Here is a 27629-nt window from a genome sequence, read left to right as displayed (position 1 = left end):
TAGTTATACTACAGATGCTTGTAAATCTTCACAAATTTAATTTAAATTGCAAATTTATAATCTGAGCATGTCAAAACCGTCAACAACTATTATTGCAAAGGCGCCATCCATTTGTTTTTGCCGGATGTGTGACGCACATCTCGACTGTTCTGAATGCATCCTGTCAATTACTAATTTTAATTAATTTAATTAGTAAATTCGTACTCAATCAATATTAAATAGAATGTGTGTGGCACAAAAGCAGTCTACACACTGAGTTGACTCCACACACTCTACGAACATCAACAAACTTATTCGCCATATTTGATAAAAATATAAGTACGTAAATATAAAACGATGAGCACATGCGCACAGTACGTGTTACAAACAAGTAGCTACACATGACATTGTGCTCTAAATGTAAAGAATCTATTTTCAAATGTTAAAAGTGATTGATTAAACAATGACTACATAAACGATCAAGGCTGGGTCATGTCTCTATACACTGCTTTCCATTTTGAATTTTATATCTTGTGTCTCTTGTGCTTGTTCGTCATTTGCTTCTCTTGTAAGTCTGGATCTTATAATTATAATAAGCCACATCAAAACGATTCCTATCACAAATGCCACCAAAGTGGGAACAACAATGGAAACAGATGCGATATCGTCACACAATGAACTTTCATCGTCTATACCACAATCATTGTCTGAGGAATTGGTTCTGCCGTATGCACAAACGTAATAATTCACTCCATCGATACAATGTGTATTGTTCGGGCAAGGTGACGACGAGCACTCGTTGATCTCAAACTCACAATGTCTACCACAGTATACAGGAGCACAATCACATACAAACTGACTTGACACAACGTGGCATGATGCTCCGTTCAAGCAGCTAGTTGGTGAACAGTCGTGGATCTCTGCACAAACGAAGAAGCGTAATATAACTAATAAATTAACAAGTTCAATTTATTAACCAGCAGCTAACCTGTTTGACAGTAAGTTCCCGTATATTTATGTGAGCATGCGCAAAAGAATCCAGCCAAAGAATCATTGCAAATGCCACCATTGTGACAAGGCTGTGACAGGCATTCATCAACTTCTGTAATCAAGTTGCTATCACCAAAATCCACAAAATCTATTTCTAGATTAACAAAAAGTTATTAATTAAACAGTTTGCTACATTAATTTGTTTACTACAACAATGCTTAGTACCATCATCTAACATTCATTCCAAAACTTCAATATTCAAAAAAAATTAATTTTATGTGTTTACTAAAGTTGAATTTTCAGTACACTCAACCATGTCATGCACTTACTCTGTCTGCAATCTATCCCCGGATTTGTCCATCCTGGTAGACAAATTTTCGTTCCGTTGCTTAAGCAACGGTAATGACCACCGTTGTCATTCCGAGGCTTGCAGTAATGAGAACAGTCGTCACCATGAAAATATCGAGAACACACCATATCCCAAGATAACACAAGAATTCGTTCAAATTTAACGTCGTTCATAAAAATAGTCGAAAACGAGTTTTCCCTTTGCTTGTGGTACATCTCAGCTATAAGACCATCCGTGTAGTTATTCCATACATCAACTTGAAGACCAAAATTTCCCTACCCACACAAAGACCAACAAACATTAATGTAGCTAGACAGCTACACACCAACGAAGCACCAAATCAACTGACAGTCCACGGTTCGAAGAATGGTAATAAGACAGGATTGACAACGCCATTTCCTAGACTCTCATCAGGTGAGAAAATCCTGACGTTTCCACTCGAATCAGGTCGAGGTCGAGGTCGAGTCAGTAATACTCCCGTCCTCACAGTGTGTTCACAAGTTACTTTTATATTCTCCTCATTTTTCGAATAACAAACATCAAAATAATTTCCACAACTAGTACATCCTTTGCAGCACTCAGAGCCATCACTTTGTGTTAACCACTTGGCACCAAACGCGACCAACCTAATTCTTACATTCCCGTATATTCTATCCGGCATTGCCACTACCTGAGGTAGACAATACAAAACGCTCGACAAGATCAGTTTTCGTGTGCTAGTAACGACGTACGTAGGAATGACTTACTGATATCGTTGATGTGACTACAACCCATACCAACATGCTAATCATGTCTTCCCAGCATCAGAAAGTCAGCGCGTGCCAGCGTCTTGGCAAAATAGTCACGTGATGAGTGTGGGGTTGCTGTAAAACGCAGACTGCAGACTACGCAGACTGCAGACTACGGGACTTGGTGGCGGTTTCAAAGTTCAAAGGCATGCGCACATTCTAAACATACCTTCACGTGCTAATGTGTCCAGCCTTACCTCATGACATCTTCGACCAACGTATGTTGCAGCGCATCGCAGTCGACTAGAGGAGATATATGTATGGATTCAGATAGGCTCTTTATTGCGCAGTATCAGACAATGAAGCTGCGTTGCCAGGACAGTGTAAAGATCACCGAACTTGCTGACAAGGTGAAAAGTTCTTTTGCCTTGGAGACGATCACATCCATCTGAGGTAGACTAAAACTAACATTTTGACTGGTTATATCTCTAGATATATAGGTAGATCTAGCTTGGTCATGCAGGTGGAGTAAGCATATCCCATTGCAATAACTAATAATGATGATATTAATGATAATATGTTAATTGGTTTGACATTTGCTGCATTCAATACTAACTAAAAGTACACAACTGCGTAAGTCATGCTTCAGTAAGTATAGATGTACAGATAATGTTGTATTAATGGAGTTTGATTTTGTTATGCAAATTCCACAGTTTGATCAACTCTGTCTAACTTTGACCTTGCTGGTTATTCGTGTAGGCTCATGTCTTGTTTCTGCAATTTATTGATGTACTGCTGCAGATGGCAGTTGCTGATTGAGCTGACTCGTGTGCCTTGTATTATCATATGCCTTCTAATATCATGTGCCTTCTAATCTTCCTAGGGGAGTTGATTTCATACAACTTGTAGCTCATCTGGGCGATACAGCTAGTCAGCAAGATCAAAATTATGTGGGCAAAACAACAAGTCACATACCAAAGCACAGCTGCTATTAATTGGAGCACTTTCTTCACCTGACTGTGGCTGGATCAGGTATGGAATGTTTAAACTCGTATGATATCTAACTTGGATTGATGAACAGAATAGGGATTGGGTGGTGGTTATCTTTTACTCACATAGTTGTATCTATACTCTAGGTGCGTTTACGTGTTCTGTATATAAATTATGTACCAAGTAGCTGAAAACCGACTTGGTGGTTAGTGGACTATACATATTGTGGTGTGTGTGTGTGTGTGTGTGTGTGTGTGTGTGTGTGTGTGTGTGTGTGTGTGTGTGCGCGCGCGCGACTTTGTGTAAATATGCCATGTCTTCATCCAAACTATAGATTCAATAATTCGAATGAACGCTACCATTAATACCATTCAAACACACTTTCCTGTTATACTAGTTAAAAGGATTATAAAACAGTTCCAAACACTGGTTTACCCTTAGAATTTATACACAATGAACAGGTGAACGCGCGTAGAAGTATATTCCCACTCCTAATGAGGCCACCAGTACTTTGCATGTTGACAATGCGCTTCCTGCACCATTCTTACATTGAAGAACCGAGATGCAGCAATTTCCGTGATCTTCACTGTTCTAGCAATTGCAATTGTAATGCATCTTCTTTGTCTGATACTGCGCACAATAGAGCCTATCTGAATCCATACATATATCTCCTCTAGTCGACTGCGATGCCCTGCAACATACATTGGTCGAAAGCAAGTACTTGCTTTATCTCCTAGCATCTAAAGACCGAAGACAGAAGCACAACGATAAATATGAGAGACAACACGTCACCGCCTTTCTTCCAAGTAGACGCCCTATAGTCCATTCTTCAACTCGTGCTTCCAACTATCGCTTCACCACACACAATATGAACAGAAACATTTTACAAACAGACTCTCTTGGAGAAACACTAGGCTGTCTATTGCGTTGGTCGCCTGGTTTCACTATCTAGTTGTCGCGCATGTGATCGACGTAGATCAAGACGACGTACGTGCTCGCACAGATGGAGATAGAAGCAGCTTCGAAGAGACTCAGCCATGCTGTTTCACTGAACATGACGATGTCATGAGGCAATGCTGGAAACATCAGCACGTAAAGGTATGTTTATAAGAAGGTGCGCATGCCTTTGAAACCGCCGAAGTCCCCATTCCGTAGTCTGCAAGTCCCCATTCCGTAGTGTGCAGTCTGCAGCCTGCAGTCTGCGTAGTCTGCAGTCTGCAGTCTGCGTAGTCTGCAGTCTGCAGTCTGCGTAGTCTGCAGTCTGCGTTTTACAGCAACCCGTGTGTGTGTGTGTGTGTGTGTGTGTGTGTGTGTGTGTGTGTGTGTGTGTGTGTGTGTGTGTGTGTGTGTGTGTGTGTGCTGCGAAGCTACGTACGTACGTACGCACTAACTGATGAATGCTAACTAAAAGCAAGAGTTGCCGTCCCCATGGTGATTGACAAATTGTTAAAATATTGTGGCGCCAGGCTAAAAGGTAGCCTCGCGTGGCCAGACCGTTGGCGTATCCGCCCCGCGTACACAAAGGTCTGGCCACGCGAGACTAGCTAAAAGGCGTGGTTATTAATTATTACTAGTAATTGAAGCTGTGTTTACACCATTGCTTCCACAGCTATGAGCTTTCAAAGTCTGAACACCACGTACAGTAGGACTAATTGTCGCAAAGAATTGCGAATACATACACGCTATTTTCTTTCTAGACGGGTTACCTGTAAATGTATCTAGACTGTACATTGCGAACGCCGTTTTGCATGACCGCGAAGTCCGTAAACAGTGTACCCAGTCACCATATACGGGACATAAAATCTCTTCTGGCTACGCAATGTTAGACCCGTATAATATCATAAACCCAAGAAAGCTAACGATTTCGGGTCATCAGTCGTAGACAGGTGAGTTCTTTTGTTTATTTCCGACAAGTCCTAACAATTGCAAACATGAATTGCACTGTTCTGGTAAAAACTCTTTCAAGCAAGTTTCGCGCCTACGGTTGGCTGTTCGTCATTGTCTTTGGTTGCCACGTACGACATAAAGGAATTAATGTTTCGTGATTGGGCCACACAAAGGAGGCGTGGCACATGCAGGAAGAATGTACGTAGGCGGGAAAAGTCGTAGACTACATTCCTGCAGAGTGACAGACAGCCACACCTTATACGTTTAGCGTACGCTACTCGCCAAGTCTCGTGACTTGTACAAATCCCTTTTCTTATGGCTCATAGCTGAACTAATATCTAGGTTATCAGGTTTTCGAAGCTTGATGTTTTGTAATCAAATTCAAAACTGAATTTGATTCATAACAATCTATCCCGATATAAATGGGGCCCAAGGTCGGGTAATCTCAATGCATGTCTTTGTACACCTCATGCACCCTACCCGACCAGATAAACTTATAAACTGAAATAATCAATTAAATAAATCTGTCAATAACGTGATTGTTCAAAACCAGCAAATCGAGCTATAATTTCAAGACAGTCACACTGTACTATACTGTACCATTAAAACAGAACGCCATTGTCATATATACAATAGCATATACATAGCAAACAGCAAACTAATGGCCTAGCAGCCACGCTTTAGTCTCCTCGACTTCTTTATGCAACGACTGAATCCATTTTCTGATGGGAAACAACTCAAAAAGACCTCTCTCCAGCAGCAATTCAACAATATTATCAATCAGATGAGAATGCCAAGGAAACATGTTTGATATCAATGGACAAATCTGTTCCACTACTGTCATCTGTTTTCGATCTCGTGAGGACACTGTACTCAGAGTGGTCAACGTGTGAGGCGAACGGACTAAATGAGCAGGCTTGTGGACATTACTGTTCGGAACTTGAGGATTGAAAACCAAAGATGTTATGACTGGATCATGTGCTCTACTGCAGTCCCGCAATTTGTATAACAAATCGAAATTATTCAGATTGTTTTGACAAGTTTTTCCATCATGCCCATCAGTTTCATCAATACCTGTGTAACAAAAATATTAATATTTGTATAACAAAATTTCTATACGTATTCTGTATACAATGGATATTACTACTGTACAATGTAAATGAAAGTTCCCGGATATTATACAACAATAACATTAATTTATTATATTTAATTAATTAATTAATTTAATTTATTAATACCCGTGCAACAAAAATAGTAATATTTGTATAACTAATTTTTCCAAATATTACCACATTGTAAATGTAAGGTCCCGGATATTATATAATAATAACATTAATTTATTATATTTAGCTAATTAATAAAATTTATTCAATATTTATATACATAATACTTGAAAAAAATTTGTTATACAAATATTAATATTTTTGTTACACGAGTATTATATATTGCCACAATGTAAATGTAAGTTCCCTAATATTATATAACAATAATTAATTTATTATATTTAATTAATTAATAAAATTTATTAATTATATAATACCCGTGCAACAAAAATATTAATATTTGTATAACAAACTTTTTTTGTAAGAATTATGTACACAAATATTGCCACAATATAAATGTAAGTTCCCGGATATTATATAACAATAATTAATTTATTATATTTAATTAATTAATAAAATTTATTAATTACATAATACCCGTGTAACAAAAATATTTGTATATTTGCATAACAATTTTTTAAAAGTATTATGTATACAAATATTGCCACAATGTAAGTTCCCGGATAGTTTATAACAATAACATTAATTTATTATATTTAATTAATTAATTAAATTTACATAATGTAAAATTACGTTTGCGACAGTCAGTTTGTGGATCCTTCCATCCTAGAAGACAAACTTTCGTTCCATTTTTTGAGCAATAGTAGTGACCCTCGCTGTCATTTCTCGGAGCACAAAATCGCGAGCAACCGTCACCATAAAAGTGATCACCACACAAAACACGCCAACTGAACAAAAGAAACTTCTTAAAATTGCAGTCGTTGATAAACAGCGTGGAACCAAGCAATCCTGGACGATAATTATAATTCATTACACCAACTATATCATTGCCATGGTTACTGTACTTATTGGTAATCAAAACAGTGAGACCAAACCGTCCCTAACAATAAACATAAAAATATTATGTGACTGCAGTCCATTGCTCTGATTGCTCTGACCTCATGTAGCTGTTTGAATGGCAATCGGAGAGGATTACTCTCGTTATTTCCCAAACTTTCTCCAAATGAGAAAAAGTGGGAGTGCCCTTCGGGTGGTTGCACACTCCTTTGTGTCAAAATCTCTCCGGTCATTATCGTGTACAAAGGCGGATTCTCTTGAATCGTAGAATGTTCACACGATTCCTTGCTTCTAAACTCTCGAAAACTAACCCTAAATATATTGCCACAACTTTCAAGGCAATAGTGGTGACAGCACACACCATTGGCCAGCATCAAATTTTTATCGTAATATTCAATAAAATTAATCTCCAGTATGCCATCTGTCAACACCTACACACACAGTAACTCTGAAATAGACACGTGATTACGATCAGTCTGATGGTGGTGGCTCACAGTGGTTGGTACTGCTGCTGATATGCATAGCAACATATAAACAAACATGCCAGCAGAAAAGCTCAATCAGTGAGAAGAAACTGGTCTGTAGAGTCTCGTAGTACGTTGGACTCCTAATCTGCTTTGCACCTGCGCAAAGGGATCAGATGCAGGAATGACATTCCTACATAGGTTTACCTCTAATTGGTTAGACATACCAATTAGTTCAAGCAAGACAAGGCATCCTGTGTTTCTATGTTTCTATGCTTGTACTAATGTTGTTCTTCATATTTTGTGCACGTAGCATCAACCCCATGTATGTGTGTAGACAGAGATGCCTGTAAAGTGAGGTCACGTGATAAGATGTCAGCTAAAAATAGTACTCTTGCCACAATGTGTAAACCAATAAGCTAAATTTAGGTCACTCACGTGCATCTTTGTTAACTTGTAAAGTCACGGTGTAATTGGATACTTCCGGATACTGATTGCAGACCAACAATATACTAAAACTTACAAACAATTGTTTGCGCATGCGCACATGGGTTAATCCACAGAATTTATTTCTAGATTAATTAACAAAAAATAATGGTCATGCCTGTTAAAATAATTTTTGTGTTCAAAATATGTTTAATTAATTAATTAATTAACTTAATTAAATATTAAAATTATAAACGTTAGTTATAAATTTATTAACAATTTGCTACATTAATTTGTTTACAAACAATTAGTACACACCGTCTAACATTCATTCCCAAGATTTAAAAAAATTGATTTTAAGTGTTTGCTAAAGGTTGAATTAGTACACTCAACTAGCCTCGTCCCCAGACTCTCTCGCGCTAGTCTTGTCCGGTGCCCGTATTACTAGCGCGAGAGAGTCTGGGGACGAGGCTACACTCAACCATGCCACACACTTAGTCTTACTTTGTCTGCAATTTATCCCCGGATCTGCCCATCCTGGTAGACAAACCTTCGTTCCATTGCTTGAGCAAGTGTACTGGCCACCATTGTCATTCTGAGACTTACAGTAGCAAGAACAGTTGTCACCATGAAAATATCGAGAACACACCATATCCCAAGATAACACAAGAATTCGTTCAAATGTAATGTCGTTCATAAAAATAGTCGAAAACGAGTTTTCCCTTTGCTCGTGGTACATCACAGCTATAAGACCATCCGTGTAGTTAATCCATACCTCAACTCGAAGACCAAAACATCAATGTAGCTAGACAGCTACACACCAACGAAGCACTAAATCAACTGACAGTCCACAGTTTGAAGAATGGTAATAAGATAGGATTGACAACGCCATTTCCTAGACTCTCATCAGGTGAGAAAATCCTGACGTTTGCATTCAAATCAGGTTGAGGTCGAGTCAGTAATAATTTTAATTGAATTACCACACACACACACCACACACACACACACACGCACACACACACACACACACACACACGCACACACACACACACCACACACACACGCACACACCACACACACACACACACCACACACACACACACACACCACACACACACACACACACACACACACACACACACACACACACACACACACACACACACACACCACACACACACACCACACACACACACACACACACACACCACACCACACACACGCACGCACGCACGCACGCACTCACACACACACACGCGCGCACACACACGCACACACACACACACACCACACACGCACACACCACACACACACCACACACACGCACACACCACACACACACACCACACCACACACACACACACACACACACACACACACACACACACACACACACACAACACACACACGCACGCACGCACGCACGCACTCACACACACACACACACACACACACACACACACACACACACACACACACACACACACGCACACCAACTGAACTTACCCGCTAGCAGCCGTGCAAGAGCTTTACAGCAGGTCTACTGTAAGTGTTATGTGCTGCATCCATAGGCTCATGCACATACATACAAGATAAACATATCACAGGCATCACACATAATGACTCCGCCTCAGAGGTCTGACTGCAGTGACTTGGATTGACAACTGCTGCATGCATATGCAGCATAGCAGCAGTCTAGCAGCAGAACAGACACAGAATATCAAGAAAAACTGCACTAATACCATTAGTACACCATAGCTGACCGGATCATGATCATGATCGGTTGAAAACTAACAATAAACAACAACTTCATGTAACCAATAGATTAGGCCACACGACAAATTTATGTCAAGGATAAATCTCGTCGATGAGCGAGTATACTAAAAGAATAAAAACTGTCAAGAAGATCCGGACTCAAACTGCCACGCCCATACGTGAACTTTGAACTTCCGGTCATACAGGATGTTTACAATATTGGAATGTTATGCATGTAGATATCAACTCATTTTGAGAATCCAGACAGCAGAACCATGCTACTGTAAGGCAGTCAATCACTACAATGTAGTGGCTACAATTATTGTTGCATGATTTGCTTGTTAATTTTTTAGTGTCCTGAGTTACTAAAGCTGCACATCCTACATGAACATCAATGGAATTGAACTATGGAAAGTTGTGTTCGCATTACCAACGTGTGAATTCAGTCAGGGAAGGCGGAGCGACTCAAGATTGGGGAGGGAATGAAAAGACATTGGGAGTCTACATTACATGAACTATGAGGGTACCGTTTGTTTACAAAATTAAAGGTTGTGCTCAAAGTTGGGGCAGCTGCCCACTCTGCCCCTCAAGCTCCACTGCCACTGCTGCTGGTTGGGGTACCCCAAGCCCCCCAGCTGAGGCACCCCCAGTACCCCACCCCAGCACTGCCACCCCTAAATTCAGTGTAGATTCTGTTTTGTATAAATTTGTCCAAAGGCTCCAGGGTCATCGTCACAATGAGCATTCACACTCAGACATCAATGATTGCCAATCAACATGATGTATCAACCTTCTTTACGTATGACATCATCGACGAGTTGCCACTGCTGTAATTCCTGTTTCTCATTTTTATTACACTCTGAACGTGTCAACAGCACACACACACACACACACACACACACACACACACACACACACACACACACACACCACACACACACACACACACACACACACACACACACACACACACACACACACACCACAAACCGAAAGACACACTGTCAATTACAACAGTCATGACTTGTGAGTCATTTCTCTGTCTCACTGAGCTGCATCGCCAGATGACGGACCTTTCGTCTGCTCCTTGATCTGATGAGCTCTCAGCACGTTGACCGCCTCGTCAACCTTCCTCTTCAACAGATCAGCCTCATCCAGCATGTGCAGCAACTCTGCGTTGTCGATCTCCAACAACATGCCAGTGATCCTACCAGCCAACTCTGGATGCGTCTCACAAATCAGCGGATACAATCGCTCACCGAGCATCTGCTTCTGCTTCTGTGGAGACGCCTCAGAAAGAGCTTGTGACGTCAGAGGAGGATGGCTGCCCACTTGCACAGCAGGAACAGCCGGTGGATTACGAACACCAGGTGTATACGGGTATGCAGTATCGCCAGGCGACGGAACTTTCGTCTGCTCCTTGATCTGATGAGCTCTCAGCACGTTGACCGCCTCGTCAACCTTCCTCTTCAACAGATCAGCCTCATCCAGCATGTGCAGCAACTCTGCGTTGTCGATCTCCAACAACATGCCAGTGATCCTACCAGCCAACTCTGGATGCGTCTCACAAATCAGCGGATACAATCGCTCACCGAGCATCTGCTTCTGCTTCTGTGGAGACGCCTCAGAAAGAGCTTGTGACGTCAGAGGAGGATGGCTGCCCACTTGCACAGCAGGAACAGCCGGTGGATTACGAACACCAGGTGTATACGGGTATGCAGTATCGTCAGGCGACGGAACTTTCGTCTGCTCCTTGATCTGATGAGCTCTCAGCACGTTGACCGCCTCGTCAACCTTCCTCTTCAACAGATCAGCCTCATCCAGCATGTGCAGCAACTCTGCATTGTCGATCTCCAACAACATGCCAGTGATCTTACCAGCCAACTCTGGATGCGTCTCACAAATCAGCGGATACAATCGCTCACCGAGCATCTGCTTCTGCTCCTGTGGAGACGCCTCAGAAAGAGCTTGTGACGTCAGAGGAGGATGGCTGCCCACTTGCCCTATTCCTTGCTGAGGATTCGGACCAGACTGCTGAGAAGGTGGCACAGCAGGAACAGCAGGTGGATTATGAACACCAGGTGTATACCGGTATGCAGTCGCTCGAGCTGGCTGCTGAACAAACCTTCGTTGACCAGGGAAGTGGTCGCCACGTTGTTGCTGGAATGGACTTCTTGGACCCAGAGGACGCATCATGCGGTTTGCGGCTGCACGATGTTGCTGAGCCATCATGCTGAATGGTGCATACGTTGTGCACAGCTGCTGCTGATTCCAAGCACGAGGACGAGCGGCTTGAGGTGGAAACGTCTGAAAGAACGGTCTTTGCTGCAACAGACAACACGATGACGAAGGCAAACACACACACACACACACACACACACACACACACACACACACACACACACACACACACACACACACAAACATGCAGAGGCAAGTTGAAAAATGGTTGTGGAGCAAATCCACCAACCATCTGCCCGGTGGTGCAAGTAAACGAGTGTTGCTACATTAATATCAACATTATTGCCACACTAACAATTTCACCTGTTGCATTCGTTGCATGTATTGTTGAGTCAGTTGAGCACACCTTTCCTCCTTACATTGGGCAAGAGCAACGTAGAGAGGCTTGCTGATAATGATTCGACCGTTCATTTCGGTCACCGCTTTAGTTGCCTCTTCAGGAGACGAAAAGCACACGAAGCCAAAACCGCGAGAACGACCTTGCTGATCCATCATCACCTACACGCAATAAGCGAGTTCACTTAGACTAGTGCAATAGTCTAGTGTATTGTGAGATGCATCCCTCCAATACAATAGTCTAATGTATTGTGAGATGCATCCCTCCAATACAATAGTCTAGTGTATTGTGAGATGCATCCCTCCAGTACAATAGTCTAGTGTATTGTGAGATGCATCTCTCCAATACAATAGTCTAGTGTATTGTGAGATGCATCTCTCCAATACAATAGTCTAGTGCATTGTGAGATGCATCCCTCCAATACAATAATCGTAGTTTAGTTATTTTAGTCATACGTTACTTGTTAGAGCTTTTACTATTACTTTTTTTGGCGCCTCATTATTGTTAAGTGCGATGGCCATGTAGTAGAGAGATGCTCCTCATTTATCAAATAAATGAGTTCAAACGTGCATTGTGAGATGCATCCCTCCAATACAAATGGCAGTTGAAAATCTTTACTCTGACCTGAAATTGATAATCTCTACAAAACAGTGGTCTACCTCTCCACTTTGCTGCAACATAGGAGTCTTTCAAGGTGATCCATTTTCTGTTATAGTTTTCAACACGGTCATAAACACACTTGCACTTCAACTGAAATAAGTTCAACCAACTCTTGGATATAGGCTGCATAAATCAGCCTATACCATGGATGCACTTCTCTTTGCTGATGACGTCACTCTATTAGCAAAGTCTTCAAAAGATCTACAGAAACTTTGCAATGTTGTATCTGACTGGTGTTGATGGTCTAAATTAGTTATCAAAATACCAACATGCAGCTGCTTGGGATTGGCATATAAAAGTAAAGATCATCTTCGTGACCCAACAATTTCAGTTTGTGACCAGAAAGTCCCATTTCTGGCTACAAGTCATTTAAATTTCTCGGACTGCCCATTAATGGCCAGTTATCAACTACTGACTATAAGATCTTTTTAAAGAACAAACTCCAAGAATTAATGACAAAAGTCGACTTTTGTCCAGTTAGCAGCAGCAGAAAACTTCAACTATACCATCAGGCTGTATATCCTCGACTTACCTGGTATCTCTGTCTGCTCCCATTAGCACCTAGCTGGATTAAAACAGATCTTGATAATATTGTAACTTTTTATCTAAAGAAATGGTGTAAACTGCGTCGCTCAGCCTGTACTGCCATTTTCTACCTCCTCCCACAAAATGCTGGTCTTGGCTTACCTCGTTTGTCTACGTATTCCATCTCCCTCCAGTCTTCGAAATCTGCTCGCCTCTTATCCTCACATGACAACTGCGTCCGTTCTTTGGCCACCAGACAAGCATATAATAAATCGTATGGCAACAGATTTTCTGCTTTTAGAGAAGCAGCTAAGTCACTATCTGAGACACCAGATGCTTCTGCTGCAAAATTGAGTGACATCACTAAATCAAGACTAAAGGAGGAACACCAAAAACAACTTCTTGCCAGAACTAAGAATCTACATGTCCACGGCTCCATCTTCCATCTAGAAAACTGTGCATCTGACGTCTGGGCAAATGTTGTCTCTTGTCTTCCCAATAATCAACTTTCTTTTGTCCTCAACACCGTTTCTGATACCCTCCCTTCAAATGCTAATCTTGTCCTATGGAGTAAACGTTCTTGTGATAAATGTCCCCTATGCCATCAACGTCAAACCCTTCTTCATGTTCTCAATAGTTGCCCAGTCCTCTTACAATGTCGTCATTACAATCAACGTCACGACTCTGTTCTCAGTCTTCTCTATAATGCGGCTATTAACCATCTACCACATCAATTCAACATCTTTGCCGATTTAAAATACTGTGAAGTAAAATTTCCATCTGACATCATTTCTACTGCACGAAGGCCTGACATGTTGATTTGGAATAATCATACGCTCAAATCTTATGTCATAGAACTAACAATCCCTTTCGAAACAAACTTTTTTGATGCAAGAAAAAGAAAATATGAACAGTATACAGACTTCATCATGACCATCAAATCAAAAGGCTTCACCTGTAACCAACTCAACACTCAAATAGGATCTAGAGGCTTTATTGATACACAGAGTCTTCTCCCCTTCCTTGATGTCATCTCTTTCCCTCAACGTGATCAACGTCAACTTTTGTCATCCATCATAAAAAGTGACAATTGAAGAATCTTTTAAAATATGGTTAACCAGAAACAATATCTAGTTCTGTTTATCGTAGTTTAGTTATTCAGCTATGAGCCTCTAAGAAAAGGGACTTTGTAAAAGTCACGAGACGTGACAAGTAGTGTACTCTAATCGTATAGGGCTGAACCGACTTCCGGTCTGGGGACTATGTGTGTATGTCTGTCATGCTACAGAAATGTGCCACGCCTCCTTAGTGTGGCCCAATCATGAAGCATTAATTCCTTTATGTCGTATGTGGCAACCAGAGACAATAGACGAACAGCCAATCGTACGCGCGAAACTTTCATGAGAGAGTTTAATTACCAGAACAGTGTAATTTATGTTTGCGATTGTTAGGACTTGTCGGAAATAAACAACAGAATTCACCTGTCTGCAACTGCTGACCCGAAATCGATCGTTTTTCTTGGTTTTACGATAGTTATACGAGAATCTAACATTACATAACCATGAGAGATTCTATGTCCTGTATACGATAACTTTACTTACGACTACACTGCAGGTACAGACTATTTGCGGAATTTGCGGTCACGCGAAACGACAGTCGCTATGTAGGATTTTAAATACATTTTACAAGTAGCATGTCTAGAAAGAAAAGAGCGTGCATATTCGTAATTCTTCGTGACAATTACTCCTCCTAAAAAGTCTATTCCAACAATAGGTGCAGCGTGGGAATTGTGTGTGTGGACTTTGTCAGTTTGGGCTGTCTAGTGGGGAAAAATAGAAATAGCTGTAGAAGCGACGGTGTAAACACAGCTTCAAGTATAGTTTTAGTTACATATTACTTGTTAGAGTTTTTACTAAAACTTTTTTTGCGCCGCATTATTATAAAGTGTGATGGCCATGTAGTAGTGAGTTGCTCCTCATTTATCTAATAAATGAGTTCAAACGTGTATCGTGGAGATGCGTACCTCCAATACAATAGTCTAGTGTATTGTGAGATGCATCCCTCCAATACAATAGTCTAGTTTATTGTGAGATGCATCCCTCCAATACAATAGTCTAGTGTGTATTGTGAGATCCATTTCTCCAATACAATAGCAGGGTTCTCCCCATGATTTCAAAATAGCGTGGGGGAGACAGACCTTGCAAGACACGTCCCTTTCTACAACAGACGCTTGGATACCCAGACCATTGCTAGTTATTATTACTGTTGATGACTTCAAACTGCTTAGTAGTTAAGCCTGGCTGCCGTTACACGTAACAAGGCAAAAGTTCAACAGACACTAATTAATTCTACGGTTTCGAACCTTGTGTTCGTTTACGCACCTACACATTAGTGCACACATCTGCATAGCTTCGAAATTCCAGACCTTTCTCGCGTAAACAAAACGCCTGGACGTCCTAAATTGACTTTAAAAGTGGAAGAGGTAAGTGGTTGACCACGAACTCGTTCTCAAGTGACTAGCCTTCTAATAACAACTTTCGCAATCAAATAGAATGCAGATCTTCTCTCAATTTTCTTTACGCGAGATTGTACTTGGTCACGTGGCTGGGATTTCTCAGCATGGCACTGCGCCACGCTACCACGCTTTACGGAGAACCCTGAATATTCTAATGTATTGTGAGATGCTGCATCCCTCTAATACAATAATCTAGTGTATTGTGAGATGCATCTCTCCAATACAATAGTCTAGTGTATTGTGAGATGCATCCCTCCAATACAATAGTCTAGTGTATTGTGAGATGCATCCCTCCAATACAATAGTCTAGTGTATTGTGACATGCATCCCTCCAATACAATAGTCTAGTGTATTGTGAGATGCATCCCTCCAATACAATAGTCGAGTGAATTGTGAGACGCATCCCTCCAATGCAATAGTCTAGTGTATTGTGAAATACATCCCTCCAATACAATAGCCTAAAGCTAGGTTTACAATATGACTCTGGCGAAGACGTTCAGGCAGGCATCATATTGTAAACACTCGCACGTCATGTCACGAGCGTCGTCGACGCTAGAGTTGATTCAAGTTCAACTCTAGTGTCTATCGGAGGCACTTGCTTTTTGTCGACAAATCAGAGATCAGATCCGGGAGTGAAATAATTGGAAGTAAACTATGAAAGAGAAGCCTACCAAAAGTGTATACGTGTAGGTACAGCTACTTGCCGCAAGTTGTGGCATAGTAAGTCACTAGAGATACAAGGCACAAGAAAAATGCTTCGAAAAACGTATCGAAAAAAGCGGGCTCTCAGCAGCAGGCTACCAAATAATGTGGAAGCGTCTCTGCAACAGCTTAGTGAGGAAGAAAACTCAGAAAATGAAAACCAAATCACAGACTTTTGTATTCATGGTAGACGATCATGATGAGCGTGCGCGTAGTGGCTCGTCACTGACACTCATCAAATGATAGTATAAATAGTACAGTTCCAGTGTCAGCATTTTGACACCTACTCGGAGTCTTCTTGCGAGCGTCGTCAGCGTCATATTGTAAACCAGGCTTAAAGTATTGGCTAGCTACTATCATTGGCCCTAAGTTATTGCAGGCAAGCTGTACCAACTCATCTGTTATTCATGTACCTTTGCACTTGTAATTGTTCCGTATGGACTAAACTCTTTTCTCAGAGTTCCATTGTCAATTTCATCGTCCAGAGTTTTGATGTATAAATTAACACCCTGAAAGCGTTTCATTCTCTCCATTTTCATCAGTTCAAAGCGACTCCTGAGCTCGTTCATTCGTTCGGCTTGCTTCTGAGGTTGACCAGCATAAATGACACGACCGTTTATTTCTTTACCGTTCATCTCTTCTACAGCCTACACAACAAGTAAAAGGTAGTGTTAAGATATTATTGTATTAAAGAGACACGTCTCTCAATACATTACACTATTGTATTGGAAAGATGCATCTCGTACTACGTAGATCAAGTAATGAATTAGTGACATACCCTAGCCGCTCCCTCGTGTGTCTCAAAAGACACAAATCCAAATCCACAAGATTTGCCCCCTTGATCAAACATAACTTCCAAGCTAGTGATGCTACCAAACGCTCCAAACATTTCCTACAAAAAGCACGACTATGAAGACAGCAACCCACACTCGTCCTAATACAGTAAACACTTGCCCTCATCTCTTCCTCATTGAAGTCCTCACCAAAGTTCTTGACATACACAGTTGTAAACATTAGAGCAGCTTGACCTACACAAAAATGCTCAACTAGAGTGCAATCAATCGACACCACATGATAACTGACTTAAACTTAATTTTAAGTCACTGTACACAGACAGACAGACAGACAGACACACACAGACAGACAGACACACACACAGACACAGACAGACAGACAGACACACACACACACACACACACACACACACACACACACACACACACCACCTAAACTTACCCGCTAGTAGCAGTGAAAGAGCTTTACAGCAGGTCTACTGTAGGTGTTACATGCTGCATCTGTAGGATCATGCACATACATGATAGACATATGCATCTATACTACTAAAATTGGCGGTGTTGTATCTAAATATATATATATATATATATCCACCTGTCCACATGTCTGTAACGCGCCGTTCGACACGACGCCGGTCTCGGATCGTCGCGAAACGCGATGGGCCGGTCGAGATCGCAAGTCCGAGACGAACTGTCGCGTCGGATTTCGCCTTGACTGCCTCCGACGACCAGAAACGAGACTTTGGCGGTCTGAAATGGGATGCGCGGATGTGTCTTCACGGAAGTGACGTCATTCTCCACGAATAGATCATGACGTTTTAGGTGGGAAGAGTCTGAGATGGGGATGTTGGAAAATCCGTAGCCTGAGACGAACGGTCGTGTCGGATTGCTTTGGGGGTTGAAATTAACCTAAAATTAGATTGCTATGCGAACGTGTCTTCGCGGAAGTGCCGAGTATGCGGATGTGACGTGTTCGAGATGCTCAGGAACGCCCACTTCCGTCTGTCCACATGTCTGTCTGTCTGTAACGCGCCGATCAACATGACGCCGGTCTCGCGGAAGGTGCGTCTTCTTTACAGAAGTGGCCTACAACGATAGATTGCCACCACCCAGATTGCCACAGCCCATAGGGCGGGTAGTACTAGTATATATATATATATATATATACTCAATGTTATAATATAATTATCTATACTACTATATAAAATTGACGGTGTTTGTATATATGTATAAGTTCGATACCCGGCTAGACCGGATCACCCACGAGGCTAAAATTTGGGGTACGGGTGTAACTCGACATGGGTAAGAACATGGGCAGGGTGGCGTCGTCTTCCAGCTTTTTCAGTTGGGTCCCCTTTTGGGGGTGCATCGTACAATGACATAATGCTGTTCATCGTTCAAGAAGGAAACTGAATGCCCCTGATAGACTCAATTTGAAAGAAATTCCGTTACTTGAACTCAATCTCTTAAGGTAGTTTTGTTTTCTCGTATATACATATGTATAAGTTTGATAGCCGGCTAGACCGGATCACGCACGAGGCTAAAATTTGGGGTACAGGCGTAACTCGGCATGGGTAAGAACATGGGCAGGGTGGCGTCGACCTCCAGCTCTAGTCGAGTCCCCTTTTGGGGGTGCAACGTTGAACGACACATTGCTGTTCGTCGTTCAGGAAGGAGACTGAATGCCTCTGATAGACTCAATTTGAAGGAAGTTCCGTTACGTGAACTCAATCTCATGGCGTAGCTTTGTTTTCTCATAACTAAGAGTGCAATGCTCGCTTTCAATATCCACTGTTTGTTCACATGCCATTGTTACGTTACAATGCTATAGCTTTATCTGAGCAAGCTGTAGTTGATTTGTTTATCCTAGACATCAAACTACATCCAAAGCAAAAAGATAAGAGTTCCGAAAAGAAATATTGTTCAGTGCGTAGGTAGTAGGTAGATAGGTTGGAAACGTGCTGAGTATATTCTAAAATATCCCAGGAGGACCCGCCTCCACTCGCAAGCCAATTACCTTGCAACGGCTCATGGAACCTCCACCAAAACTAAAGTGCGTTCACGAATTAGAGCGACCGGTGGAATGTAGGGTACACCCTAAGGCGTGGCGTAGTGCTTGTGTAAACGGATGTTATGTTGTCACAGGAGGCAATTAACATCTACGTTTCACAGCGTATGGTGTCAATAACAAATTAGGTAACTCTATGTATAGGTTATAGACCGCTGGCGAGTGTATAAACGAAATACACCTCGCTCCGCCCACGAGTTGGCATGAGGGCGAAGCTCGAGTGCTAACGAGCTGGCGCAGTGGGGTGTATTCGTTTAAACACTTGCCAGAACGTCTATAACCGGCTTGTAGCACCCAGCTGAGGCGTTGATATCCTCTAGGCCTTGATATCCTCTAGGCGCGGAAGTTCAAATCAGTTGTGTAGCAAAATGTTCTGAAATCGACTTGGGCATTGAAACAGCAGAATTGCCAGTTATTGATTTTTTGGAAGCTAGTAAACTGCTAGACGTTGATGTTGTTTCTGATCAGCAGTCTTCTGAATCTCGTTTCCAATTTCATCCACTAGTTTTCATAAGTTTCTTGATTTGTGTGTTCCCCTAACCCCACAAAAGCTACTGCATGTGCGCGGTTAGAGTGATCAACGCATGGAAGAAATGGAGAAACAAGCAGCCAACCGAAGAGGGAGCGCTCGGGCGGTACATGTACGTGCATGATCTGCATGTTACGAACAACAGAGAAATGAACTACTGGCTTGCAAGGTTTGTGCATGAAGTTCGGAGGCAAGATGGAAAGCCGTATCCACCTTCTACCGTGTAGCTGGTTTACAGCGTTCTGTGCTCACGATCGCGAGTATCTTTCTATAGCTGGACGCCTAACCACGGTTAATTTTTTCCAGAAGGACGACTCTCGGTTTAGTTTGCTCAGGTCTGCACTTGCTAAACGCATGAAAGAACTCATTATGATTTCCTTACGCATCGGTAGACCCACGTATTGTTTGCTCTGGCTGACAGATATGTTCAGTAGCCTAATTGTTATGTTCACAAACAATTCACATCTTGATAAACCAGTAGCCCCAGGCCGTTATACGGCCCGATCTATTGACCGGTAAATATGTCATTTATTGTAAGCGAATACTGGATACTGATTGCCGCAGACGAATCTAGGGTGCTACAATGTTACGTGAACGTGTACGTATGAACAGAGACCAACTGTTGTCTCTGGCTGCCTCGCTGGCTTGAAACGCGGTTTGCTTCATGATGCAATGATATACTAAAAATTGTACTTTTGCTATAACCCATGGCAACAGACCTGGACGTTTCTATGCGCTCACTGGTTGTATGTGTCAGTTGCCTCTTCTAGGAACAGCTATAATAATATGTACCAGATACATACACTCATTCACTTCTGGCTCAGAGAAGCGTCTGGAAACCACGAGAACTTGACTAATCTGACCATATCAGAACCAAACTGACCAGCCATTTACTGCATTCTTGAGCGTTGATGACATCACTAAGAGGACTTTGACCTTCCTGCTTCCTGGTATGGGCACAGGTAAAACGACATGCTGCACAGCAAAACACAGGGATTGCTGCGTTTACGATGGAAAACATCAAGCGCCTGTGTAGAGAAGGTCTAGCAAATGTTCCTGTGGAAAAGTGGGCAAACTGCGTGAGGCACGTACACGAGAAGGTGGAGAAGCATTACAGGACAATACACGGTGTGTTAGACGACGTTGTAGAGCAGATGGTCATTGAAGTTGGTCCTGAAACAGAAGATCCGTCGTCGTCCGAAACTGAAAGTTTCTAGGATGAAGACTAGAAACGGATCCTAGACGCACTCTTTCCTAGACGTGTTGGGCTACTGTTAGCAGTCTGCTAGCAATAACAATTATGTGCTTAACTTTATGCAAATAACCCAAATCCCACCTTAGTCCCGCCTTTCTCCGCCCCCTAACTCATTAAAATACAGGAAATTGGCTCTATTAACTTCAGTTAACGGCTCTGTAGTCCAACGGTGAGTGTAATTAGATCCGGCAATTGAAGACCTTTCGATTGATACCAATATCCGCCCGGAGGGCAACACCTTCGTCGCACACCTTGCGTGAACGCACTCTAGGCTGACCTCGAACGGTATGCACGGAACGTGTCGTTTATTACAGGCGACGTCAAAAACGACAAGATATTTTTGTGTAGGATATTTGGGTATATAGAAAGACGCCTACCTTTGGTTTTCCAGTACTCAGTGACTGTAAGCTCGCCGAATACCTGCCACATTCCATACGCCTGTTTCCTGCAACGGCAGCAACGTCTGATAACATCCAATGGAACTGTTAAAATGGCTCCGAGAAGACTCACTGAAGAGACGTGTGACTGCGCTTGCACTGGATCCAACTGGCCTCGTACCAGACCCTCTTGCGCCGTCGTTTCCGGTTCCCGTATAACACGACAACACCGGAGAGGGTCTGGGATCATCCCGCCTACTTTCTTCACCTAGTGTCACCCCACGTCATCTACGTGTTACTCCACATCATCTTAACATCGTCTGAGTGTTACCCGACGTCACCAATGTCAACACTATCGTGTTCTTAGTTAATTATGAAGGCTGGGTGGAAAACACGGATCGCGGACTGCGGATCCACGGATCCCGTGTTACCATCAGGGAACCTCGTGCGCCTCATCCGCCATTGAAATGAGCTAGTCTCGCGTACCCAGACCGCCTAAAACGCGCATGCGCAGTTTTTACTCTGCGTCGACCGCGATAGTGACTTCTTCTTCCTACTTTCCTGTTCTCTTCTAATCGCATGATATTATCAAGCAGGTGTTGTGTCCAATTCTTCTTCTCGACGGTGCATTGCGACGCGTGGGTGACGCGTGCGAGTCGCTGTGAGCTTAGCTGCTAGCGATCTCTTGAAGTACTTCCAATTTCTCACGCTCCCGGCTGTTGCTTCGTTATATTATGGAAGCTTCACGAATTGGCGTGTCATTTTCTTTTAACTTAGAAGATGGAATACGTGCTAGTGAGGTTTTCTTTTAGACTCGAGCCAGTCTCTTCCCGCCTTCGTCATTCCCGATTGGCGAGAAGCCAGTCTCTTCCCGCCTATCGGGGAATGACGAAGGCGGGAAGAGACTGGCTCGAGTCTAGTTTTCTTTGATAACTGTAGAGAGACGTATCATCGACCCAGGTTTCTGTAGGATTCAAATGGGTTTCTGACCTGCACCTTGACAGTCACGTCAGACCCTTCAGGGCAGCTGAAACCACAGCAGCAGCAAGGACGTGTTCATTGCTACACTGTCCCCAGAATATTATTGAGGAGACAATGGAGCGGGGATTACGGTGGCTACAAGTGGCAGCTGACGCTCTAGAAATACTGTATAAGGTTGGCAGGGTGTGTATCGTCACAGCTTTGCAAGGGACAAAGCGACTCTGTTCGATTTCGGAGTAGTAAATTGCATTTTAAAGTACGCGTGTATTACACAGTAAAGAGCGCTAGACTTAATTGTTATTGAGATTGTCACTTGTTATTAGTTAAAGAGCCTTTAACGTAATAGCATTACCCTGATGAACAACAGCAGAGGACTCGGATACTGTACGTTGCTAGATCACGAAGGTCTGAGATCTACAGAAGACGAGGTCAAGGCTATCAGGGAAGCACCCGAGCCAAGAAATGTGACTGAGTTGCAGGCATTTCTGGGGCTGTTGAACTATTACAGCCATTTCTTACCAAATCTGTCGAATACTGTACAAGCATTTGTAACGGTAGAAGTACTGTTAGACATGTTCGCGCTCAAAGCTAACTCAACATCAACTCCCCGTATGACCTCGCGTACCCTTACACTACTCCCCCCTTAAATGAGAGCGGGTCCAGACGTCTCTCATTGGTACTCTAGACTAAAAAGTACAACGCAACGCTATATAACTCAACTCAATCTGTCCATAATAATTAACTACGTTAAGTCATATCAGTGTCTATGATATAATCGTCGAGACGTATTGGCATTCTGGGCTGACGTCGTGGGCGATCCGCATTGCGTCGTTCGCGCAGTTGTTGTTCGTCATCGGTAGATGGTGTCGCTTCGTCCGAGGTCGTCCACTCCGATTCGCTCTGGTTCTCTTGCGCCTTATCAACGCTGGTAGGTGGTGAGCTTGTAGGTGGACTGCGTGGCTGCGTGTTTCCGGGAGGCACTGGTGGACGACGATGTGTATAAGGCTTCATACGGTTGTAGTGAGCGATGTTTTCTTTTCTGCCGCCTAGCTTACGAATTACATAAGTGACCTCTGAGCAACGCTTCACAATAACGTAAGGTCCAGTCCAATACGGTGTTAGTGTACGTGCCTTGCCGCGAGGGACACGTGGCTGGTAGAGCCATACGTGGTCGCCAGGGACGTATGGCGTGTGCTCTGGTTGTACCGCGTTTGTTGATGAAAGGTGGCGATATTAAGATGGTCTGCGACGCGGTCATATAGTTCTTGTGTGCACTGTAATGTATCTGTCGGTTGGGGATGTGAAGAGGAATCGTTTCGTTCTTGTGATTGCTGTATATCTGCTTGCGGTGTGGATTGGAGATGGTCCGCCAAGGAATCTGTCATTGTGCGAGCTCTCTGTTTAAAAATGATGCGAAATGGAGACGCATTAATCGTGTCATGCTTGGCAGAGTTGTATGCCAACTGCATGTCTGGTAGTCGATCTGGCCAGTCGGTTTGAGAGTGGTGAACGACTTTTGCCAGAGTTGTTCCTATAGAACGGTTCAACCGCTCGACTGAGCCATTAGCTTGCGGGTGGTAGGCTGAAGAGACAGTGTGCCGGATCCCATACTTAGCACACAATTCGTTAAACGTCGTGCTCGTATAGCAAGCACCTTGGTCGGAATGGATGGTACGCGGGATGCCGTAGCGTCCGATCCACTCTCTCAATTTGGTGCTAACGGTGTGGGCCGACGCGGTTGCAATAGGTGTCATTTCCGCATACTTGCTGAAAGCGTCTTGGAAGACTAGAATGTAGCGGTATCCGTCTGGGGACAATGGCAATGGCCCTTTAATATCTGTCTCCACGATATCGAACGGACGAGAAGGGCGAGGGCGTTGGCAAAGCGGAGCTTTAGCTGCAGCAGTCAAATGGTTGCGTTCTCCGCAACGGTGGCACGACTGGGTATATGCAGCAACATCCTGGCGCACTGTAGGCCACCAAAAACGTGCGAGTAGCCTGTCGAGGGTTTTGTTGGCTCCCTGGTGTCCTGCCGTAGGGTCATCGTGCGCCTCTTGTAAGACTCGTGGTACAAGCGAGAGTGGTACGACCACCTGTCTCGAGTCGTGCGCCTTGCGCCAAACGATGTCTTCTTCAAGATAAACATCATGTCGCAGAAAACTTTTCACACTAGGTGAGGCGTCGGCTGACGGAAGACGACGAGACTGGAGAAGTCTAATGACTACCGCGATATCAGAGTCTGCTGCTTGGGCAGTCCGAATGTCGTCTTCCAAAAATTGTGATGACTTGTCGTGACTTGTGACGTTGGCAATTGTGTCAGTGGGTTCCTTTGCAAAGCCCAAACGGCTCAAAGCATCTGCGACGCAATTCTGGGTACCTTCAACACGTACTGGATGCTGAAATCATACAGCTGTAGTTCCGCAAGCCATCGGGCGCGTCTACCCCAAGGGTCTCGGGTGACGGGAAAATATTGCAATGGTCTGTGGTCAGTCCGTAGCACAAACCGCCTGCCGAGCAGGTGGTGGCGAAAGTGCCGAATAGCTGATACTATAGCGAGCAATTTGCGGTCGTATGTCGAGTAATTCCGTTCCGTTTTAGTCATAGCTCTGCTAAAAAATGCGACAGGATGTGTCCCTTCGTGTGTCTCCTGGGACGTGTTGTGATGGTCCCCCAATGGCAAGCGTACAGCATCCCACAAGGCCGTGGGAGGCCGGCAACCGCTCTGTTACTTCCACTACACCCGTGTACGTCTCGCCTGGACGTAGACCTGGGCAGTGAACCTTGCCCCAAACAATGTATTCTTGGCCAGGAGCAATGTATTCATCAGTAGTAGCATACACTTTCCCGAACCTGACCACTTGGATCTGCGAGCGTGATCGTTCAGGAAGGCGAAGCCATTCACATTCGGGTATGGCATGACCATCAATGAGCAACCGTCGCGTTCTCGTGTCAATTTGTAAGTCCAGATGAGATAACGTATCGAGTCCTAGAATGCCCTCCGTGATACCCGGCACAATGTAGAATTGCGCTGAAATATCTCGTGGTCCAAGACGTATCCTACAAGTAACCGTGCCTTCGCAGCGGATGCTAGACCCATCAACCATGACCGGTTGTCGGGACAATTGCCGGTTAATCTTGCCTTTAATATTGGAGGCGAGCGACGCGGGAATAAGACTAATTTCTGCCCCGTGTCAACGAGAAAAGGGTGATAACCCGGCCCACCAAGTTGTACATCAACACGAAGAAGCCCGTGCTTTTCAACTGCTAGGGCCATAACACGGCCTTTTCCGAAGGGAGGCCAGGACGGTCGGTTAGCTCTACAGTCACGTGCGTTGTGCCCCGGTTTCAAACAGCGGTAGCAATGGTCGCGATGAGGGCAGAACTTTCTCGTGTGATTGTCTTCACCACAGATGGAGCATTCGTGAAAATGCGTGATCGCATTTGTGGACCGCTATTTGAATAGCCAGAGTACCTGCCTCTTGACGGAGCTGTCTTGTGTCGTACTACTTGCACGTGGCTGGTTTCCGTCTCGCTGGTGCCGTCGTCGTGATCAGTCATCAATTGATAGACTCGCTCTGCAATCTGATCTACTAAAGACGGGCTAGCTTGAGATGCATCCGGGTATGTAACCATTGCCTGGGCAACGCGTGCAGTCTGCGGTGTCGTGCTTCCCACCCCAGCTAGTTGTAATCGTACGACTTCTGCGGCTAGGTCTTGAACCTTCTTGGTTGTAGTTTGCGGGTCTCGCCTTAGAGCCACGCGTAGCTCCGGTGGTAGTCCTTTCAAAAAAACAATCCCTCGCTATGGTATCGAGCGCATCCGCGCCAAATCCGGGATATGCCAGTTTAGCAAGGCGGCAAATATCGTGTGCAAATGAAGCTGGAGACTCACCTGGACGCCAAGATCGTCCTGTAAGCTCGTGTATAGCTGTATCTCGATCTCTCTCTGCTTTGACAAACTCCTGCTTGAGCTCGTCTGCAACCACTGCTGGGTCTTTTTGGTGTTCTTCGCTCATGCGTTCATAGCACTCGAAAGCTGGTCCATCTAGGCGCGATGCCATGGCCAGAGCTTTCTTTCCCCGCTGTAACCTTTCAAGGCGGCCCACACGTCTACTTTCTTTAACCACACCGCTAGGTTCCCTTCTCCTGTAAAGGTGCGAGGCGTGTTGACTTCGATCCCACTCCGGTCACCAGTTGTAACGGTAGAAGTACTGTTAGACATGTTCGCGCTCAAAGCTACCTCAACACCAACTCCCCGTATGACCTCGCGTACGTACCCTTACACATTGTATGAGTTACTTCAAAAAGAAAACAGTGGAGAAGGACAAGGAAACACAGGGCCGCATTCAATGCAGCAAAGAACAAGTTATTACAGTCTGGTTTTCTTACGCACTATGATTTGTCTCGACCAGTCAAGCTCAAATGTGACGCATCCCCATATGGAATAGGAGCCTGTTTGAGTCACGAGTTTGAGGATGGATCGGAGAGACCGGTAGCATTTGCTTCACGGACACTGTCATCAGCAGAAAAGGGCTACGCCCAAATAGAGCGTGAAGCACTGGCATTAATATTCGGCGTTCATCATTTCCACAAGTTCCTCATTGGCCGAAGATTTACACTAGTGACAGATCACAAACCTTTGGTCAAAGTTCTGTGACCTAAACAGGGTATCCCGGCGTTAGCAGCTGCAAGGCTGTAGAGGTGGGTACTAATTTTAAGTGCATACGAGTACAACCTGGAGTATATGGCTGGAGAGGAGAATAAGGAAGCAGATATGCTGTCCCGACTGCTAATGGAAGTGAATGTCATAGACCCCAACCAGGAATTGTACCATGTGGATTGCTGTGAGAATCTACCTGTAACAGCAGCAGAAGTAGCACAGAGACTAAAGCAGATCCAATTTTGAGACGGGCATACCATACCAGTATACATTGTCTGGATGGAACTGGAAAAGTCAC

At 43.7% G+C, this 27629-nt stretch overlaps 3 protein-coding genes across 6 annotated transcripts; all 3 read right to left on the bottom strand.

Annotated features, from left to right (window-relative positions):
* Positions 1–281: 281 nt before the first annotated feature.
* On the bottom strand, positions 282–2260 carry LOC134195500 (delta-like protein C). Its single transcript, XM_062664528.1, has 5 exons — positions 2065–2260; positions 1668–1988; positions 1299–1593; positions 968–1123; positions 282–899 (listed from the first exon to the last, which is right to left on the bottom strand). Exons 1-5 carry the CDS (start codon positions 2107–2109, stop codon positions 478–480), a joined length of 1239 nt encoding a protein of 412 aa, XP_062520512.1. The 5' UTR covers positions 2110–2260; the 3' UTR covers positions 282–477.
* Positions 2261–5417: 3157 nt separating this feature from the next.
* On the bottom strand, positions 5418–9841 carry LOC134195516 (delta-like protein 1). 3 transcript variants are annotated; one of them, XM_062664550.1, is made up of 9 exons: positions 9697–9841; positions 9440–9628; positions 8438–8854; positions 7946–8025; positions 7735–7886; positions 7538–7666; positions 7145–7474; positions 6780–7086; positions 5418–5997 (listed from the first exon to the last, which is right to left on the bottom strand). In XM_062664550.1, exons 6-9 carry the CDS (start codon positions 7583–7585, stop codon positions 5582–5584), a joined length of 1101 nt encoding a protein of 366 aa, XP_062520534.1. In that variant the 5' UTR covers positions 7586–7666; positions 7735–7886; positions 7946–8025; positions 8438–8854; positions 9440–9628; positions 9697–9841; the 3' UTR covers positions 5418–5581. The 3 variants fall into 3 exon arrangements, with proteins under 3 accessions (XP_062520534.1, XP_062520532.1, XP_062520535.1); XM_062664548.1 differs by having other exon boundaries at positions 9440–9841; XM_062664551.1 differs by having other exon boundaries at positions 7946–8019; positions 9440–9841.
* A 515-nt stretch (positions 9842–10356) lies between these two features.
* Positions 10357–21753, bottom strand: LOC134195489 (polyadenylate-binding protein 1-B-like). 2 transcript variants are annotated; one of them, XM_062664515.1, is made up of 6 exons: positions 21692–21753; positions 17623–17696; positions 17447–17560; positions 17082–17315; positions 12233–12427; positions 10357–12013 (listed from the first exon to the last, which is right to left on the bottom strand). In XM_062664515.1, the coding sequence occupies exons 1-6, from the start codon at positions 21741–21743 to the stop codon at positions 10733–10735; spliced, it is 1950 nt and encodes a 649-aa protein (XP_062520499.1). In that variant the 5' UTR covers positions 21744–21753; the 3' UTR covers positions 10357–10732. The 2 variants fall into 2 exon arrangements, with proteins under 2 accessions (XP_062520499.1, XP_062520500.1); XM_062664516.1 differs by lacking the exon at positions 21692–21753 and adding an exon at positions 18058–18277.
* Between the last annotated feature and the right edge of the window lie 5876 nt (positions 21754–27629).

The sequence above is a fragment of the Corticium candelabrum genome, chromosome 20 (genome assembly GCF_963422355.1).
Source record: "Corticium candelabrum chromosome 20, ooCorCand1.1, whole genome shotgun sequence".
NCBI classification, from domain to species: Eukaryota; Metazoa; Porifera; class Homoscleromorpha; order Homosclerophorida; family Plakinidae; genus Corticium; species Corticium candelabrum.
This window is presented reverse-complemented; position numbering and strand designations above follow the sequence as displayed.